This window comes from Lissotriton helveticus, chromosome 3_1 (assembly GCF_964261635.1).
Source record: "Lissotriton helveticus chromosome 3_1, aLisHel1.1, whole genome shotgun sequence".
Taxonomy (NCBI): Eukaryota; Metazoa; Chordata; class Amphibia; order Caudata; family Salamandridae; genus Lissotriton; species Lissotriton helveticus.
Window position 1 is genome coordinate 1,712,299,230 of NC_136061.1, and position 20,633 is coordinate 1,712,319,862.

General features: G+C 37.4%; 1 protein-coding gene and 1 long non-coding RNA gene across 2 annotated transcripts; both read left to right on the top strand.

Moving 5' to 3' along the window:
* Nucleotides 1-3,652: 3,652 nt before the first annotated feature.
* LOC144824302 (uncharacterized) lies at nt 3,653-9,564 on the top strand. Its single transcript, XM_078683427.1, has 4 exons — nt 3,653-3,690; nt 7,083-7,166; nt 8,544-8,651; nt 9,453-9,564. The coding sequence occupies exons 1-4, from the start codon at nt 3,653-3,655 to the stop codon at nt 9,562-9,564; spliced, it is 342 nt and encodes a 113-aa protein (XP_078539553.1).
* Nucleotides 9,565-10,361: 797 nt separating this feature from the next.
* Nucleotides 10,362-12,356, top strand: LOC144825106 (uncharacterized). Its single transcript, XR_013609271.1, has 3 exons — nt 10,362-10,470; nt 11,471-11,578; nt 12,249-12,356. It is a non-coding gene; the product is annotated as an uncharacterized LOC144825106 (long non-coding RNA).
* Nucleotides 12,357-20,633: the final 8,277 nt, after the last annotated feature.

Sequence of the window (20,633 nt, forward strand, 5' to 3'; positions counted from 1 at the left end):
ATCATTTTTAGTCAAAGCAATCAAGAACAGTTTACACCTGAGAGTGGGATGTTGCTTTCTATTACACAAAGAAAACTGTATGGTTAGTCATCCACTTCCACCTTTTGATGATATTGGCATGTACATGGGTTGTTTGTGGTTGGGTGGCATCAACTGGTTGTGCAAAATTGATCATCCACCAGCCTACATATACCATGTATGAATTCATAGATAGTTGAAGGTGTCTGGAATTGTCTTCTATGCTTGAATAATGATAAATAATTTAGGATAGTAGCGTCTCATATAGATTTTGGCATTACGTTTTAGACCATGCAATAATTTGGCACTAAGTTTTAATGTCAGTTTTTCATGGCCTTAAGGTCCATCAAAGATATTCCTTCACACTCATAGTCAATAGCAGTAAAGGGCAGAACATTTATATTCTGAACAAAGTCAATAAATTGTATGAAATTATGTTTTGGGGAAATCTTATTATTTCCAATAATATACACAGTTATTTGTGTTGGACAATGGGGTCAGTATGTCTTTATAGAAAGGCAGAATTTTTGAGAGAGGGTGATTTGAAACATCACAGGATTGTGTTGCTGTCACCTCAAAGTAAATATTCTACTGAACCTATGAAGCATTATTGTGGAATGTGCATTCAATGGGCAAAAAAGCCTTGTGATATTTGGAGAGCTGGAGATCAGTAGCATAGCGTGAGTGGGGCCACAGGGCCGATTGCCCCGGGTGCAAATTTCTTAGGGGCATTCTTGGAGACACAGGGACATTCTTAGGGGGGCATACTTTTATAAGAAAAGTGGAAGGATAATTGCCTTGCTCCAGGTGCTGTGTTACAGCAAGCAAATGATGGACAAAATGCTGACAATGCAAATATTCTCCCCCAGTCAAAAGATCTGGGTTAAATCCATCGTTCTTTTGGCCACTACGCCACCCCAGTTTGGACACAGCCATATGCAAATCAGTCTTGACCCTGTGCCTCATGGGAACAGTCCAGACCGAACTGCCAGGCCAGGTCCTCCCTGGACTGGAAACAAGCATCCTGGGACTAGTTTCAGGGTATGTCACCCTTATACAGCCAGGATAGCTTGTATCCAGTAGCACAGTGAGCAAAGGACCCACATCTGGGCATACCCATCCCACTTAGGGCGAAACGTGTTACATCAAACAAATGATGGATGGAATGCTGACAATACATACATTCTCCCCCAGCCAAAAGATCTGGCTTAAATCCATTGTTATTTTGCCCACTGTGCCACCCCAGTTTGGACCCAGCCATATGCAAATCAGTCTTGAACCTGTGCCTCATGGGAATATTCCAGACCGAACTGCCAGGCCAGGTCCACCATGGACCGGAAACAAGCATCCAGGGACCGGTTTCAGGGTATGTAACCCTTCTTCAGCCAGGCTAGCTTGAATTCAGTGGCACAGTGAGCAAAGGACCCACATCTGGGCATACCCATCCCACTTAGGGCGAAAAGTGTTACATCAAACAAATGATGGATGGAATGCTGACAATGCATACATTCTCCCCCAGCCAAAAGATCTGGCTTAAATCCATAATTCTTTTGGCCACTACGCCACCCCAGTTTGGACCCAGCCATATGCAAATCAATCTTGACCCTGTGCCTCATGGGAACAGTCCAGACCGAACTGCCAGGCCAGGTCCTCCCTGGACTGGAAACAAGCATCCTGGGACTAGTTTCAGGGTATGTCACCCTTCTTCAGCCAGGATAGCTTGTATCCAGTAGCACAGTGAGGAAAGGACCTACATCTGGGCAAACCCATCCCACTTAGGGCGAAAAGTGTTACATCAAACAAATGATGGATGGAATGCTGACAATGCATACATTCTCCCCCAGCCAAAAGATCTAACTTAAATCCATCGTTATTTTGCCCACTATTCCACCCCAGTTTGGACCCAGCCATATGCAAATCTATCTTGAACCTGTGCCTCATGGGAATATTCCATACCGAACTGCCAGGCCAGGTCCTCCATGGACCGGAAACAAGCATCCAGGAACCGGTTTCAGGGTATGTCACCCTTCTTCAGCCAGGCTAGCTTGAATTCAGTGGCACAGTGAGCAAGGGACCCACGTCTGGGCATACCCATCCCACTTACTGCGAAAAGTGTTACAGCAAACAAATGATGGACGGAATATTGACAATGCAAACTTTCTCCCCCAGTCAAAGGATCTGGGTTAAATCCATTGTTCTTTTGCCCACTGCGCCACCCCAGTTTGGAACCAGCCATATGCAAATCAGTCTTGACCCTGTGCCTCACGAGAACAGTCCAGACCGAACTGCCAGGCCAGATCCTCCCTGGCCTGGGAACAAGCATTCTGGGACGGGTTTCAGGGTATGTCACCCTTCTTCAGCCAGGGTAGCTTCAATCCATTGGCACACTGAGCAAGGGACCCACATCTGGGCATACCTATCCCACTTAGGGCGAAAAGTGTTACAGCAAACAAATGATGGACAGAATGCTGACAATGCAAATATTCTCCCCCAGTCAAAAGATCTGGATGAAATCCATTGTTCTTTTGCCCACTACCCCACCCCATTTTGGAGCCAGCCATATGCAAATCAGTCTTGACCATGTGCCTCTTGGGAACAGTCCAGACCTAACTACCAGGCCAGGTCCTCTCTGGACCAGAAACAAGCATCCTGGGACCGGTTTCAGGGCATATCACCCTTCTTCAGCCAGGCTAGCTTGAATCCAGTGGCAAAGTGAGCAAGGGGCCCACGTCTGGGCACACCCATCCCACTTAGGGCAAAAAGTGTTCCAGCAAACAAATGATGGATGGAATGCTGTCAATGCAAACATTCTCCCCCAGTCAAAAGAGCTTGGTTAAATCAATTGTTCTTTTGCCCACAACAACACCCCAGTTTGGACCCAGCCATATGCAAATCTGTCTTGACCCTGTGCCTCATGAGAACAGTCCAGACCGAACTGCCAGGCCAGGTCCTCCCTGGACAGGAAACAAGCATCCTGGGACCAGTTTCAGGGTATGTCACCCTTCTTCAGCCAGGCTAGCTTGAATCCAGTGGCACAATGAGCAAGGGACCCACATTTGGCCAACCCATCCCACTTAGGGCGAAAAGTGTTACAGCAAACAAATGATGGACATAATGCTGACAATGCAAACATTCTCCCCCAGTCAAATTATCTGGGTTAAATCCATCATTATTTGGCCGACTATGCCACCGCAGTTTGGACCCAGCCATATGCAAATCAGTCTTGACCCTGTGCCTCATGGGAACAGTCCAAACCGAACTGCCAGGCCAGGCCTCCATGGACCGGAAACAAGCATCCTGGGACCGGTTTCAGGGTATGTCACCCTTCTTCAGCCAGGCTAGCATGAATCCAAAGGCCCAGTGAGCAAGGGACCCACGTCTGGGCATACCCATCCCACTTAGGGCGAAAAGTGTCACAGCAAACAAATGATGGACGGAATGATTACAATGCAAACATTCTCCCCCAGTCAAAAGATCTGGGTTAAATCCAAGGTGCTGGCATCCCACACTACGCCGCTGCTGGCGATGATATGTTATGGACATTTTTAATGGAGCATTATTTTACGACAGCTTTGAGAGATACTCAAGCCTAATTTAAGTTGTTCCTGGATTGGATGAAGATTTGGGTTAGCAAATGCATGGATATGGAGAACTTGATCCCAAGATGCAAAGGTGAGTGAAGGCTTTGCAAGAAAGGTCGAACAAACATTAAATCATAGGAGAAGGCTGTATTTAAAAAAGATTTTTAAGAGATTATAAATAAAAACTGCAATTCCAAGCCGAAAGAACAATCTAATTTCTGGTTTCCTGTCATTATTCACAATTGTGTGGGTAGGCAGTAATAATCAATAGGAAACTAATTGTGGAACTATGGCAAAGATGTAAAAGTTCAGACAGGGAAAATGCTATGGTATAAGAGTGTGATGTAGAGTTTAGAGTAGTAATGGGTGACGATGAAATTGATCATTTGTGGAGTCAGAAAGTGTGTTAAAAAACAGCAGCTGATTTCATTTGGTTAAAAGTATGCAGTAACAACATACAGGAGGTAACCCATCAACCCAGTAGAGATCGGGGTAGAAGTGTATAACATACAACAATGTCTCTGATGGTATCGTTTAGAAAGCAATTTCTAAAGAAGCACAATTAATTGCTGTGAGCAAGTAAGTGGGAGCATGGAGACAATACATTGAGGAGGCATGTGGTAATGAGAAACCTTTTCATATATTTTAGTCATATACTCAAAGGCAAAACAGCACTGTGTTACAACGCATACTATTACAACGCATGCTTTTACAATGCATTTTTTACAACGCACAGTATACTACAACGCAATATTTTACAACGAAGACTCTTACAACGCAATATAGAGTAAATAATAGAAAAGTACTATTACAACGAAAATTTTTACAACGCATACTTTTACAACGCATTTAAATATTTTTTTTTTTTACATATATAAAATCTGGCACGGGATGCAGGGAAATTAGGGGTTTTGGGTGGGGAAGTGTTTTAAAATATGGTGAAAAACTGCACGGAAATACTCAGAAATTAACGATTTCTTAAAATAAATACTCGAGTAATAAAATTAATACTCGAGTAACAAATATTTTAATATTTTATTTTAAGATATATACAATCTGGCACGGGATGCAGGGAAATTAGGGGTTTTGGTTGGGGAAGTGTTTTAAAATGTGGTGAAAAACTGCACGGAAATGCTCAGAAATTAACGATTTCTTAAAATAAATACTCGAGTAACTAAATTAATACTCGAGTAGCAAAATTAGTACTCGCATTTATGAAAATTCACAAATTTCACAGAAATAAAATTATCTTTTCTTTAAAACGGCCTTTAAAACATAGAAACGATTATTAAGTAAATAACAAAGAAACATTTAATATGAACGGAAAGATATTGCTTGTATAGATCCGCCATTTTAAGTACTGATGTTTACAAAGAAGTCCATCAACTATTTCCTTGACATTAAAGATAAACAGTAGTCTCAAAATGGATGCCAAAAACGGAACGAAAGTATTAAAACATCACTTCAAAACCGAACATTTTAAATTATACGTTTCCACAAAATAAGTCTACATATAAAATTAGAAATCTAACGGTGTAAAGTAAAAAATTAATGATGCTACTGACTAAAAGATATAAATAGGAGTAAGACACCATTTTAAATTCAGTTGATTATCAACTCCCAGAGTAAGCAGACATCAAAAGGTGACTCTCTGACCTCTTCAACTAGATATCAGCAGTAGCCAACTTTAAAGCGTTTATTCGAGGATATTCATGTAAGTACTTAAAAAGAAGTAAACAAATGTTTCTGTAGAACATTTAATCAAGAATAAATTAAACATTTAATTTTTATTAACACGAATAATAATACTATATTAGCCATTATTTTAAAAAATACCAAATTATATTTAAAAATTTCTCTGGATAATCCAATATTAATATAAATGTAATTTTTATAAAAACGTTATTTATATTTCATCTGGCAGTAATTTTTTGAGAAAAATAGGATAACTTGTTTTAAGCAACGACAAAATTTTATTTCTTTCTGAAACAGTTCTCCAAACAAGTGAGACTAATACATAAGCTTCATTTCAACAAAAGCTAATTTTCTACGAATCAACATATCTCAAGGCAAATTACAATAAGGTATTTTTTTAACAATTTACCCAAACACATGACTAAATATTTTAGAAACCTTTCTAAAAAATAATCCATAGGTATATTTTTTTTTTTCACACAGATAAACCAACTTGGTTTACGAAAAACATCCTTTCAATTGACAACAAGAAAAAAATACTTTTAAAAAGGTAAACTTTTTGTAAAATTAGAAATACGAATACATTTAAGAAAGCAAGAGTCGATTATGCATTTCTCAGTTATCATTAGCTCAAAAAAAATAGTTCTGATTATTCAAAAAAAAATGTATATTCATTTTAGATATTGAAAATTATCTTTTGAAGCCCTCTAATCAAGACTCAAACTGAAAATACACCTTGACAAACAAAGCCAAAGAAAAACTTCAGAAAAATTAGATTTATAACTAAGGTAAGTGCTGGATAGTGTAAATACTCTATTCTTACACGATAAAAGTGCATCAGTAGGGTAAGTGCTGCATAGTGTATGGGTGCCAATTACTATTTTAAATCCAGTCCAGTGCATCAGTAGGTTAAGTGCTAGATAGTGTAGGGGTGCCACTTACTATTCTAACTCCAGGAAAGTGCATCAGTAGGGTAAGTGCTGGATAGTGTAGAGGTGCCACTTACTATTCTAACTCCAGGAAAGTGCATCAGTAGGGTAAGTGCTGGATAGTGTAGAGGTGCCACTTACTATTCTAACTCCAGGAAAGTGCATCAGTAGGTTAAGTGCTGGATAATGTAAGGGTGCCACTTAGTATTCCAACTCCATGAAAGTGCATCAGTAGTGTAAGTGCTGGATAGTGTAGGGGTGCCACTTACTATTCCAACTCCATAAAAGTGCATCAGTAGTGTAAGTGCTGGATAGTGTAGGGGTGCCACTTACTATTCTAACTCCATGAAAGTGCATCAGTACGGTAAGTGCTGGATAGTGTAGGGGTGCCACTTAGTATGCAAACTCCATGAAAGTGCATCAGTATGGTAAGTGGTGGATAGTATAGGGGTTCCACTGACTATTCTAACTCCAGGAAAGTGCATCAGTAGGGTAAGTGCTGGATAGTGTAGGGGTGCCACTTACTATTCCAACTCCAGGAAAGTGCATCAGTAGGGTAAGTGCTGGATAGTGTAGGGGTGACACTTACTATTCTAACTCCAGGAAAGTGCATCAGTAGGGTAAGTGCTGGATAATGTAGGGGTGCCAATGAGTGTACTGATTTCACAAAAAAATGAGACATTGTTGAAAAATGTATACATTCAAAAGACATTTTTTTAGAACAAACTGAAAAAGAATCATTTAGTAATTTGTCATACTTTTACATTTTTAAAATAATCAAATTACATGAAACATGTGAAAAACATTTGAAACAATCTCCAATTTCTATTTTAGAATCCAACTTGAAGATCTAAACCAGAGAAACCAATCACCAAAAATTGCAAAACAAACATAAATTAGAAGACCAGGAAGAACAGCAAGAAGCAAACACCAAAAACCAAAGGTAATTTCTCATAAAAATCAATTCTAAACCTCAAAATTAATACCAAAATATAGATATTAAAGTGCATCAGTAGGGTAAGTGCTGGATAGTGTAGTGGTGCCACTTACTATTCCAACTCCAGGAAAGTGCATCAGTAGGGTAAGTGCTGGATAGTGTAGGGGTGCCACATACTATTCCAACTCCAGGAAAGTGCATCAGTAGGGTAAGTGCTGGATAGTGTAGCGGTGCCACTTACTATTCCAACTACAGGAAAGTGCATCAGTAAAGTAAGTGCTGGATAGTGTAGGAGTGTCACTTACTATTCCAACTCCATGAAAGTGCATCTGTAGGGTAAGTGCTGGATAGAGTAGGGGTGCCACTTACTATTCCAACTCCAGGAAAGTGCATCAGTAGGGTAAGTGCTGGATAGTGTAGGGGTGCCACTTACTATTCTAACTCCAGGAAAGTGCATCAGTAGGGTATGTGCTGGATAGTGTAAGGGCGCCACTTAGTATTCCAACTCCATGAAAGTGCATCAGTAGGGTAAGTGCTGGATAGTGTATGGGTGACACTTACTATTCCAACTACAAAAAAGTGCATCAGTAGGGTAAGTGCTGGATAGTGTAGGGGTGCCACTTACTATTCCAACTCCATAAAAGTGCATCAGTAGTGTAAGTGCTGGATAGTTTAGGGGTGCCACTTACTATTCTAATTCCATGAAAGTGCATCAGTACGGTAAGTGCTGGATAGTGTAGGGGTGCCACTTACTATTCTAACTCCAGTAAAGTGCATCTGTAGGGTAAGTGCTGGATAGTGTAGGAGTGCCACTTACTATTCTAACTCCAGGAAAGTGCATCTGGAGAGTAAGTGCTGGATAGTGTAGGGGTGCCACTTACTATTCCAACTCCAGGAAAGTGCATTAATATGGTAAGTGCTGGATAGTGTAGGGGTGCCACTTACTATTCTAACTCCAGGAAAGTGCATCAGTAGGGTAAGTGCTGGATAGTGTAGGGGTGCCAATGAGTATTCCAACTCCATGAAAGTGCATTTGTAGGGTAAGTGCTGGATAGTATAGGGGTGCCACTTACTATTCTAACTCCAGGAAAGTGCATCAGTAGGGTAAGTGCTGGATAGTGTAGGGGTGCCACTTACTATTCTAACTTCAGGAAAGTGCATCAGTAGGGTAAGTGCTGGATAGTATAGGGGTGTCAATGAGTATTCTGATTTCACAAAAAAATGAGACATTGTTGAAAAATGTATACATTCAAAAGACATTTCTTTTACAACAAACTGAAAAAGAATCATTTAGTAATTTGTCATACTTTTAAATTTTTGAAATAATCAAATTACATGAAACATGTGAAAAGCATTTGAAACAATCTCCAATTTCTATTTTAGAATCCAACTTGAAGATCCAAACCAGAGAAACCAATCACCAAAAATCCAAAACAAACATAAATTAGAAGACCAGGAAGAACAGCAAGAAGCAAACACCAAAAACCAAAGGTAATTTCTCATAAAAATCAATTCTAAACCTTAAAATTAATACCAAAATATAGATATGAAAGTGCATCAGTAGGGTAAGTGCTGGATAGTGTAGTGGTGCCACTTACTATTCCAACTCCAGGAAAGTGCATCAATAGGGTAAGTGCTGGATAGTGTAGGGGTGCCACTTACTATTCTAACTCCAGGAAAGTGCATCAGTAGGGTAAGTGCTGGATAGTGTATGGGTGCCACTTAGTATGCAAACTCCATGAAAGTGCATCTGTAGGATAAGTGCTGGATAGAGTAGGGGTGCCACTTACTATTCCAACTACAGGAAAGTGCATCTGTAGGGTAAGTGCTGGATAGTGTAGGGGTGCCACTTACTATTCTAACTCCAGGAAAGTGCATCAGTAGGGTAAGTGCTGGATAGTGTAGGGGTGCCACTTATTATTCTAACTCCATGAAAGTGCATTTGTAGTGTAAGTGCTGGATAGTGTAGGGGTGCCACTTACTATTCTAACTCCAGGAAAGTGCATCAGTAGGGTAAGTGCTGGATAGTATAGGGGTGCCACTTACTATTCTAACTCCAGGAAAGTGCATCAGTAGGGTAAGTGCTGGATAGTGTAGGGGTGTCAATGAGTATTCTGATTTCACAAAAAAATGAGACATTGTTGAAAAATTTATACATTCAAAAGACATTTTTTTTACAACAAACTGAAGAAGAATCATTTAGTAATTTGTCATACTTTAAAATTTTTGAAGTAATCAAATTACATGAAACATGTGAAAAGCATTTGAAACAATCTCCAATTTCTATTTTAGAATCCAACTTGAAGATCCAAACCAGAGAAACCAATCACCAAAAATCCAAAACAAACATAAATTAGAAGACCAGGAAGAACAGCAAGAAGCAAACACCAAAAAACAAAGGTAATTTCTCATAAAAATCAATTCTAAACCTTAAAATTAATACCAAAATATAGATATGAAAGTGCATCAGTAGGGTAAGTGCTAGATAGTGTAGTGGTGCCACTTACTATTCCAACTCCAGGAAAGTGCATCAATAGGGTAAGTGCTGGATAGTGTAGGGGTGCCACTTACTATTCTAACTCCAGGAAAGTGCATCAGTAGGGTAAGTGCTGGATAGTGTATGGGTGCCACTTAGTATGCAAACTCCATGAAAGTGCATCTGTAGGATAAGTGCTGGATAGAGTAGGGGTGCCACTTACTATTCCAACTACAGGAAAGTGCATCTGTAGGGTAAGTGCTGGATAGTGTAGGGGTGCCACTTACTATTCTAACTCCAGGAAAGTGCATCAGTAGGGTAAGTGCTGGATAGTGTAGGGGTGCCACTTATTATTCTAACTCCATGAAAGTGCATTTGTAGGGTAAGTGCTGGATAGTGTAGGGGTGCCACTTACTATTCTAACTCCAGGAAAGTGCATCAGTAGGGTAAGTGCTGGATAGTGTAGGGGTGCCACTTACTATTCTAACTCCAGGAAAGTGCATCAGTAGGGTAAGTGCTGGATAGTGTAGGGGTGTCAATGAGTATTCTGATTTCACAAAAAAATGAGACATTGTTGAAAAATTTATACATTCAAAAGACATTTTTTTTTACAACAAACTGAAGAAGAATCATTTAGTAATTTGTCATACTTTGAAATTTTTGAAATAATCAAATTACATGAAACATGTGAAAAACATTTGAAACAATCTCCAATTTCTATTTTGGAATCCAACTTGAAGATCCAAACCAGAAAAACCAATCACCAAAAATCCAAAACATACATAAATTAGAAGACCAGGAAGAACAGCAAGAAGCAAACACCAAAAACCAAAGGTAATTTCTCATAAAAATCAATTCTAAACCTTAAAATTAATACCAAAATATAGATATAAAAGTGCATCAGTAGGGTAAGTGCTGGATAGTGTAGTGGTGCCACTTACTATTCCAACTCCAGGAAAGTGCATCAGTAGGGTAAGTGCTGGATAGTGTAGGGGTGCCACTTACTATTCTAACTCCAGGAAAGTGCATCAGTAGGGTAAGTGCTGGATAGTGTATGGGTGCCACTTAGTATGCAAACTCCATGAAAGTGCATCTGTAGGATAAGGGCTGGATAGAGTAGGGGTGCCACTTACTATTCTAACTCCAGGAAAGTGCATCAGTAGGGTAAGTGCTGGATAGTGTAGAGGTGCTACTTACTATTCTAACTCCAGGAAAGTGCATCTGTAGGGTAAGTGCCGGATAGTGTAAGGGTATGAAAATCTTTTTTAAGGGTGGATCTGCACAGCCGTGATCGATTGTATGGATGGGGTTGTAAATGTTTTGAAAAATCTTAGCGTGCTATCTAGAGTGAGGGATGTGTGCCTGACTCCCTCCTGTTTAACAGACATATAAGTAAGAGCCCGGGGAAGCCCTGGACTGCTAGAAGCACAGCTGTTGGGCATTAAGCCTTTTGAAACTCAATAAAGTTTTAGTATATATACACAGTATTCAACATACACATTTATTGGTCAATAGATAACCTCATTTCTCATGAACAATTAGCGTAAAAAATATATGTACATCAGTAAACATTCGTAATCAATGTTGCACAAAAACACATGAAAATATTATCAGTAGGGTAAGTGCTGGATAGTGTAGGGGTGTCAATGAGTATTCTGATTTCACAACAAAATGAAACATTGTTGAAAAATTTATACATTCAAAAGACATTTCTTTTACAACAAACTGAAAAAGAATCATTTAGTAATTTGTCATACTGTTAAGTTTTTTGAAATAATCAAATTACATGAAACATGTGAAAAGCATTTGAAACAATCTCCAATTTCTATTTTAGAATCCAACTTGAAGATCCAAACCAGAGAAACCAATCACCAAAAATCCAAAACAAACATAAATTAGAAGACCAGGAAGAACAGCAAGAAGCAAACACCAAAAACCAAAGGTAATTTCTCATAAAAATCAATTCTTAACCTCAAAATTAATACCAAAATATAGATATGAAAGTGCATCAGTAGGGTAAGTGCTGGATAGTGTTGTGGTGCCGCTTACTATTCCAACTCCAGGAAAGTGCATCAATAGGGTAAGTGCTGGATAGTGTAGGGGTGCCACTTACTATTGTAATTCCAGGAAAGTGCATCAATAGGGTAAGTGCTGGATAGTGTAGGGGTGCCACTTACTATTCTAACTCCAGGAAAGTGCATCAGTAGGGTACGTGCTGGATAGTGTAGGGGTGACACTTACTATTTCAACTACAAAAAAGTGCATCAGTGGGGTAAATGCTGGATAGTGTAAGGGTGCCACTTACTATTCCAACTCCAGGAAAGTGCATCAGTAGGGTTAGTGCTGGATAGTATAAGTGTGCCCATGAGTATTTTGACTCCAGTAAAGTGCATCAGTATGGTAAGTGCTGGATAGTGTAAGAGTGACAATTACTATTCTAACTATTTTAAAGTGCATCTGTAGGTTAAGTGCTGGATAGTGTAGGGGTGCCACTTACTAAAATAACTCTCGAAACTAGTTTAAACATGTAAAAATGTGTCCTTTTCTAAAAGATAAAACAAAAATATAGAAAACATATTAATTTTGTTTTGTGTTTTCATTTTTTTTTACAGACAATGTCAAGCCAGGCCACAGCATCCTATATTAAATCCAGGAAAGGAAACAGACTTCTCCAACATTGTGTATATATATATTGTAATGAAAGGATAAGTGAACCAAGGAAACATTGGAGGTGTGTGCAATATTATTCTTCCCGTTGTAGCGGCAGAGCGGTTACTGTTGGTGACAACATAATAAAAACAACCGAACATAACCACTCTGCCTCTGCAATGGAGATAGAAATACGTCAAACAATTAACGAGATGAAAGATATTGCATCCACCTCCAATGAAACTCCTGGTACAATTTTAAGAGAGGTTGCACAGCATGTCCCTGGTCATATTGCTTGTAATATGCCTATTATACTCAATTTGCGTAGAATTATCCAACGTAAAAAGCAGGCAAGTAACACACACACAGTTACTCCTCAAACATTTGCTGACATAAATATTCCTCATGACCTTACTCTGTCTTTCTCTAATGAACCTTTCTTACTCTATGACAACCAAAACCCTCTTAAACGTATTCTAATTTTTAGTACTCCCCGCAACCTTTTTAAGTTAGAGAATACTGAAATTTGGATGATGGATGGGATGTTTAAATGTACACCCCAACCATTCACTCAAATTTACAGCATTCATGCACAAATTAACAAAAATGTAGTTCCCTTAGTGTACAGGTTACTTCCAGATAAGCAATCTGCAACCTACACTGAATTTTTGACAGTGATTAAAGAGAAAACATCTGGCAAAAGTCCTCGGAAAATCATTATTGATTTTGAATTGACTATGATCAATGTGATCAACAAATTGTACGTGGATACCCAAATTCAGGGGTGTTTTTTTCATTTTTCCCAGGCATATTGGCGTAAGTTACAAAAAACATCCCTGGTTACAGATTACTGCTCAGATAGTAAACTACAATTTGAATAAAAAAAATTAACAGCACTTTGTTTTGTACCTCCTGAAAGTGTAGACGAGTAGTACACTGCAATTTCTGAATCAGAATATTATGTCGAAAATGAAGAAAAATTGGCTCCCTTGTTAAATTACTTTGAGGACACATGGATTGGACATCTAAGCCAATCAGGTCGCAGGAGGAAGCCACGTTTCCATGTGGAGTGGTGGAACTGCTACTCAACCTGCTTAGAAGGAGGTGCTAAAACAAACAATGCCATAGAGGGATGGCACAACTCCTTCAGTCATACAATTGGTAAACATCATCCAAATTTCTATTCTTTTTTGAAAACTTTGAAGAAGGAGTAAAGTTTTCAAGAAATGAGACTTGCCCAAGCATTAACAGGTAGCCTAAATCCACGACCTTCTAAACAAGCTAAGGAAATGTCCGAGAGACTATTGGGAGTACTTCAACAATTTTCGTTGACTGTGGCATTAGACTACCTGGAAAATGTTGCTAACATATTACATTTCTAATCATTTTTCATAAATTTACTCTCCTGCTTTGACCTAAATTTATTTTTAGAAATTTAATTTAATTGGCATTTTTGTTAAAAAAAATTTAACAAAATTTTGTCGGGTTCCTTTACCTTAAGAAGTATTTTTTTTTCTATTCCACATTTTTCCAAAGAAGGCAATTCCACTAGAATATTTTTCCTTTTCAAAAAAACCCTTTAAATCTGGATAAAGTTACTTTTCTCCTTCTTTTCCCAAACTTATGATGATATCCATCGCATTTGAAATGAAATATATTTCTTGTGAAAACATTTTGAACGATCGTTTTAAAATATTCTTTTCCTTCTCACCACTTTTTTTTTCCAAAGTGATGCATTTTATCCCTACTGTTTGATATTTTTAAAACTTTGCTTTAAAGTCTAATTTTTTGACAGTATTTGTCATACAGTTTTGGCAATAATGCATTGTACCTCAAATTAAAAAAAATATTTCAAAAAAATAAAATTCCATCCTTTTTCCTAACGTATTTAGTATATATTTAAAAATGTTTCCTTTTTTTTTTCACCAAAAATGGACGTCTTTCTAAAGAAATACGTCTTCGTTAGACAAATCCTTAAACCATCTTTTTTTTTTTACTAAAATTATATTTTTCAAAAATTAACGATCCCAGCCTGTAAATAAAATTATTTATTAATCATGTATCACATCCTAACTATTATTCTTCTCACTAACTAAGTCAAATAGTATTACATTCCAAATTTACTACTTTAAAAAAAAACGCCAAGAAATGTCTTTGATTTCCAGAACAAATACATTTTAAAGCAATGCATCAAATGTACGCTCTAAAACGAAAAATACAATATACAACAAAGTAAAGCACTAGAACAAAAAGTACCACCTTTCATACAAAATAAGTCTCCCTTTTTTTTTCTCGTACAATTTGAACGAAAGAGTTTTATTTATCAAATACCTTGTGAAAAGCAATCATTTTGGAAAAAACAACCAAACAATCCTATTTCTCCACTTCCAATCTTCGATCGATAAATATATCTAAGTTACATCAAAGCATTAAACGTTCAAAATGTTTTCAATAAATCAAACATATATACTTATTTTCAATCTTTATCCAATACATTATTTCTTACATAACCCGACGTAGACATATGCAAGTAATATCATCGGCGACATGCTGAAAAAAAACTCTATACATCTTTTATTAACTACCGCAACCTCTCCTTATCCTTTCATTACAATATATATGTTCGTAATTTTTTTTATATTATAAAATAACTTTATAAAATTTCCTACCTGAGCGCAGATCAGCTTCCAGCTGCTTCCAGCAATCGATGCTATCCAAGATGGCCGCTAACATCGACGTCAGCGTAACGACGTCATCAAATGTACCAAGATAAACAAAGGACTATTTTTTAAACATTATTAATTAAAATATATTATTTTATTATAAATGTTATTTAATGTCGTAAAATTATTTAAAAATATTTTTTATATATTTTTTCAACAAAAATAAAACAAATTTAAAAAAAACGTCATTGTCTTTATACTTTTTTACTTCATTAAATTTACTCTTAAAGTAATGTATATACTACCATAAATAATGTTTTAATTCACTTACCTGTATGCTGTTCTTGTTTTCATCTTCTCTCTCCTCCTTCTGTTCTTTTTCGACCTTACTAATCCATTGCGTTGGTTACTATAGAGCGGTCATTGCAATAAACGTAGGACTAAACCTTTTTCAGAAATGTATGTAATTATATGTGTATCATTTTAAAAAAATGAAATATATTTGAATTAATTAATTTATAAATAAATCAATTTTCAAATAATAATATTTTCCTTCATATAAATAATATATATTATTTGGTACTTAATTGTATTTTTTAATTAAATAATCATCAATAAAACATTAATCACTTCAAATATTTAAAATATTTACATTTTCGTAAATATTAAATAATTATTAATGCTTGTATTGAAATAATTTTTTTAACATTAAAATTAAATAATTAAATATTTAAATATACATATAAAATATTCACTACTTATAGTTATCTTCTAAAAAGATACCTGAGTATTATTGCTTGTGATTATATACTTATTATCAATATTTATCCAATATAATAATTAATTAATTAAAATATATATTTAAAAAAAAATACATTTTCTAAAAAGCTACCTGAGTATTAATTTTTGTGATATTAATAAATAGTTGATTAGTAAAAAAAATTCACATATTTTTTAAAATTGTAAATTTTTTTAAATACCTAAGAATTAATTAAATAATTATTAATGCTTGTATTGAAATAATTTTTTTTAACATTAATCCAACATTAAAATTAAATAATTTAATATTTAAATATAAATATAAAATATTCACTACTTATAGTTTAAACATTCACATTTTCTAAAAAGATACCTGAGTATTATTGCTTGTGATTATATACTTATTATCAATATTTATCCAATATAATAATTAATTAAAATATATATTTGAAAAAATACATTTTCAAAAAAGCTACCTGAGTATTAATTTTTGTGATGTTAATAAATAGTTGATTAATAAAAAAATGTTAACATATTTTTAAAAATTTTACATTTTTTAAAATACCTAAGAATTAATTTTTTAAATTAATAAAATGTATCTAACATTAACACCAACATTAAATTTAGATACATAAATATTTAATTATCAAAATAAATACCTGAGTATTAATGCTTGTGAATATTATCTTTTTATAAACATTTTTGCAATATAATATTTCTTTATTTTTGATTAAAAAAACTATATATTAAAAAAAATAAGTTTTACAAAAAAGATACCTGAGTAATAATTCATATAAATAAAATCATTAATAAAATTAAAAATATTGTAAACATTTTTAACTTTAATTTAAAATTAATAAATTTACGATGTAAAAGCATACGTTGTAACAGCATTGGCGTTGTAATAGCATGCGTTGTAAAAACATGCGTTGTAATAGTTTTTGCGTTGTAATAGTTGCGTTGTAATAGCACTCCGTTGTAATAGTTGCGTTGTAAAGGTAGTTTCCCATGTCATGTAACCCGTGATATACTGTGTACAGGTGCTCATACAGGGGTGGTCTATGCCGGTGACATGTGAGGGAGTATATACAGTGGAAAAAGGTGCAAACAAAAGAAATTATATATACAGTGTATTTGTAATAATGCCCATACAAATAATGCAGTTAGTACAGGATAATTTGAGCTGGCACTCACGAAAAACATGCTGTAAATTGTGCTGTGGAGGTTGACGGCATTTCGGCCTTTATACAACGTTAGGCCATCATCAGGACCATGTTACAGTTAGTTAGGGGACAGTGCTGGGGGGGTCTGAGGAATCAAGACTATCCGAGTAGGGCTTTGGAGGAACACTCACTAAGTGTGAGGGTGAAAGGTGCATGAGTTAGGAGTCGAGGTGCAAGAATCCCTGAGGGGGACCCAAGCCGGAAGCTTCAAGGATCCATTTGGTGTGTGGTGGTTTGATGGAGCCCCTTGGGGTGAGTGGGTCCAGAAGTAAGGGCAATGAACCAGAGAGGTAGGGCAACTTCGGCGAAGGCTGAAGGTCGAGGGATCATCCCGACATGTCCATTACCAATTGAAGGGTTGCGTCCTGTCGAGGATCCGACGATTGCGTGGGGAGTCATTCCCTGGGCAGGATTCCGTGGGGGAAGGCAGTTGCTTTGCCTTTGAGTATATGGATAAAATATATGAAAAAGTTTCTCATTATCACATGCCTCCTCAATTCATTGTCTCTTTGCCCCCCTTCCTTGCTCACAGCAATTCATTGTGCTTCCTTAGAAATTGCTTTCTAAACAATGCCTTCAGAGACATTATTGTATGTTATTCATTTGGTTAAAGGCAGAGGGTTTGAATAAAACCCATACTGTTGATTTGAGAGTAAAGTTTTAGTTCACCTTGGCTATCCTAGTATGAATTCGTAATCCTTTTATGAAAAAAGGGAGAAATTGTTATGGCTTAAATAGTGTTTCTTTTTACAAAGTACTGTAGCATGTTCTTTGTATTTTAAGAATTTCCACATACAACGCCCCAAGTCTAGACGGGGTTCCTACTGATATTTTTAGACAGAACCTCTATTTTTGGACACCGTTAATAACCACCATTCGTCGAGCCACAATAAAGGGCAACTTAATTAAATCATGGAGGGAATCTATAATAGTCCCAATTTTTAAAAAGGCGATGGAACCCAACTGACTTGTTATCGTCCCATATCCCTTTTGGATGCCAACTCGAAAATAATAGGAAGGGTTAGCCTCCAGAAACTTGAGGAGTGTTTGAAACATAATAATTTCTTCTCTGAAATCCAATATGGATTTCATCCTGGTATCGGAATAATGGAACAATCATTAAATCTGTCTCTATTGATTTGGTAATATGTGATAGCCAGGAGAGGTTCTTTATGACATTTAAGGAACTCTCCTGTGCTTTAGACATGATGAATAGGGAAAAGTTATGTGATCTGATGAGTAAAATGAGTATTAAGAATTACCTCCTAGATTTGTTTAAATGTTTGCTTTGGGGGACGGTTGTGGGATGTCCATTATGGCCAGCATGGGAAATGTACTTCTCCAATTACGTAAAAACAACATGTAAGGCATAGCTTTATTTTAGTCTCATTTTATATTTTACATGAATGTTCTGGGCCAAGAGGAAAAGATATGCCAAAGGTTGGGAATCATCCCATACCTGTTCTTCTATACCTGGATGATACCATTTTTATTGCCCATACAGCAAATAGCCTTCACATTTTATTGAGTTTTTTAATTATTTTTGGAATAGTCTTTGGCTGAAAATAAACCAGAACAAAATCTTTAGTAATAATCTGTGGTCGTGTTAGCAGGGGGGTCACTAGTTGGCAGAGGTTTGCACCCTATCCAAGTAGGGACCACCACCCTAGTCAGAGAAGGATAGAGCACACTAAAAGATAGCCTCTGCTCATCCTTTAGTAGCTTGGCTCAGAACAGGGAGGCTTATCTAAAGAGGCAATGTGTAAAGTATTTGTGCAACACACACACAGAAACACAGTGAATACACCACAGAAAGACTCAACACTAGTTTAATAAAATAGAGAATATTTATCTGAACAAATTAAGACCAAAAAGACAAAAGATCCAAGAAGTAGAAGTCAAAATGTGAATTTTTAAAGATGAAACCAAAAATAGTGCTTAGAAGTTACAAGCGGTCAAAATGTTACTTGAGGTCACAAGGAACCTGTGCAAATCCAAAGTTCAGGACTACCGGGATGGAGGATAGGCCGGTTACAAGACCCACGCAGGGCCTGCTGAAAAAGTTCCTTGGATGGAGTAAAGCATTGAAGCCGATGGCTTAAAACTTTAATCTTTTTCATGCAGTCAGGTCGCTGCGTCGTCTTTGAGCTTTGCTGAAGTAAAGGCAATGTGTTGTCATCAAGTGCACAGAGCATCTGCCTCAAACCGCAGAGGCTGTGTAACTGCTGTCATTGGGCAGCCGCTGCATCGGCATTGAAAGGTGATGTTTAGAAATTTCTCACAGAGTTGAAGGAAAGTGGTTTTTTTTGTGAAAACAGCTATGGACCCCACTTCTGAGGCCCAGAGCTTGGAGGGGAGACCTTAGGCAAGGGTAGGACTCACATAATTCAGCACCAGCAGATTTGTCGGAATGCTTTTGTGTCCCTGAGACTTCAGAAGAACAGGAGGCAAGCCAGATAGCCCTTGGAGGTCTACTAAGAGGGAAGGTAGAGTCATTCCAGCACAGTCAGTGAGCAAGAGGCAGCAGGGCCAGAAGCAACAAAGCAGTCCGTCCAGAAAAGCAGTCCAGTTGAGTCATTTAAGCAGTACAGCAGTCGTTCTGACAGAGACTCATTTCAGGATCCAGAAGTGTCTGATTTGATAGGGCCAGAGCCCTGCTACTTATATCCAGAAGTGCCTTTCATGTAAGGAGTGACTTCAAAGAAGTTCCCTGATGTGAACAAGGATTATTTTCAACCCAGCTCTGTCTCCATACTGCTAGTAGAGGGTAACGCATCCCTTTGTGGAAAGACACAAACTATTCAGATGTAAGAGTGAGCCACCTCTACTCCTTCCTGCACAGGAAGGCTATCAGCTTGCAGCTGAATCTCCTGTCACATTACCCTGCCTGTGTTGTGGCAGCCTAGAGGGAAGGCACAAAGTGTAGCTGTCAACCAGCCCAGACGTTTATTTGTCACAGGCTGTTAGGCACAAAGAGTTATAACCACAGAGAAATGTCCACTTTCTAAATGTGACATTTCTAAAGTGGAACGTCTAAAATGGTAATCGGAAATCCAAGTTCCGCAGTAAGGAGGATTTATCATTACCATTCTAAACATGCCAAATATGACAAAGCTCCTGCTTTCTGATCAGGAATTACCACTTTAAAGTATATAAGGGAATTCCCCAATCCTAGCCTATGGGAGGAGTAGGTCTCACAGTAGCCGCTGCTATCCCCCCTAATTATACCATCTTTAGGAGGGATAGAGATAACGGCAGAGGTGGTGGAGTGGCAATAATAGTGGACAACAGTATCCCCTGCTCGACTTTTGCGGTAGAAAACATTGCTGGCAGTGAGGCCCTGGGGTTCATTCTTAAACTGTCTCCCCGCCAAACCTGCTCAGGGATTATCATCTATAGGGCTCCCGGCCTGGTGGGCACCTTTTTCGATGATCTACAGGCTGCTCTCTCAGTGCCGTGTCTTAGATCGGAGCACTGCATCCTTCTGGGTGATTTCAATCTACACATGGATAAGCCTTTAGACCCCCGACACCATCAAACTGTCTGACATCGTGTGTCCACTTGGGATGACTCCCTATGTTGTCAGTGCTACTCATGACAAAGGCCATGTGTTGGATCAGATTTTTTCCACTAGGATCATAGAGGCATCTCCTCCTCTTCCAGTCTTATGGACCGACCACTATTTGATCAAATTTTGCATCTT

Bases quoted from the DNA above. Each gene is read 5' to 3' on its own strand.
- LOC144824302 (XM_078683427.1), top strand. From the start codon at position 3,653: ATGCATGGATATGGAGAACTTGATCCCAAGATGCAAAG. The intron at 3,691-7,082 runs GTGAGTGAAGGC...GATCTAAACCAG, and splicing joins CTTGATCCCAAGATGCAAAG to AGAAACCAATCACCAAAAAT. The intron at 8,652-9,452 runs GTAATTTCTCAT...TTTCTATTTTAG, and splicing joins GCAAACACCAAAAACCAAAG to AATCCAACTTGAAGATCCAA.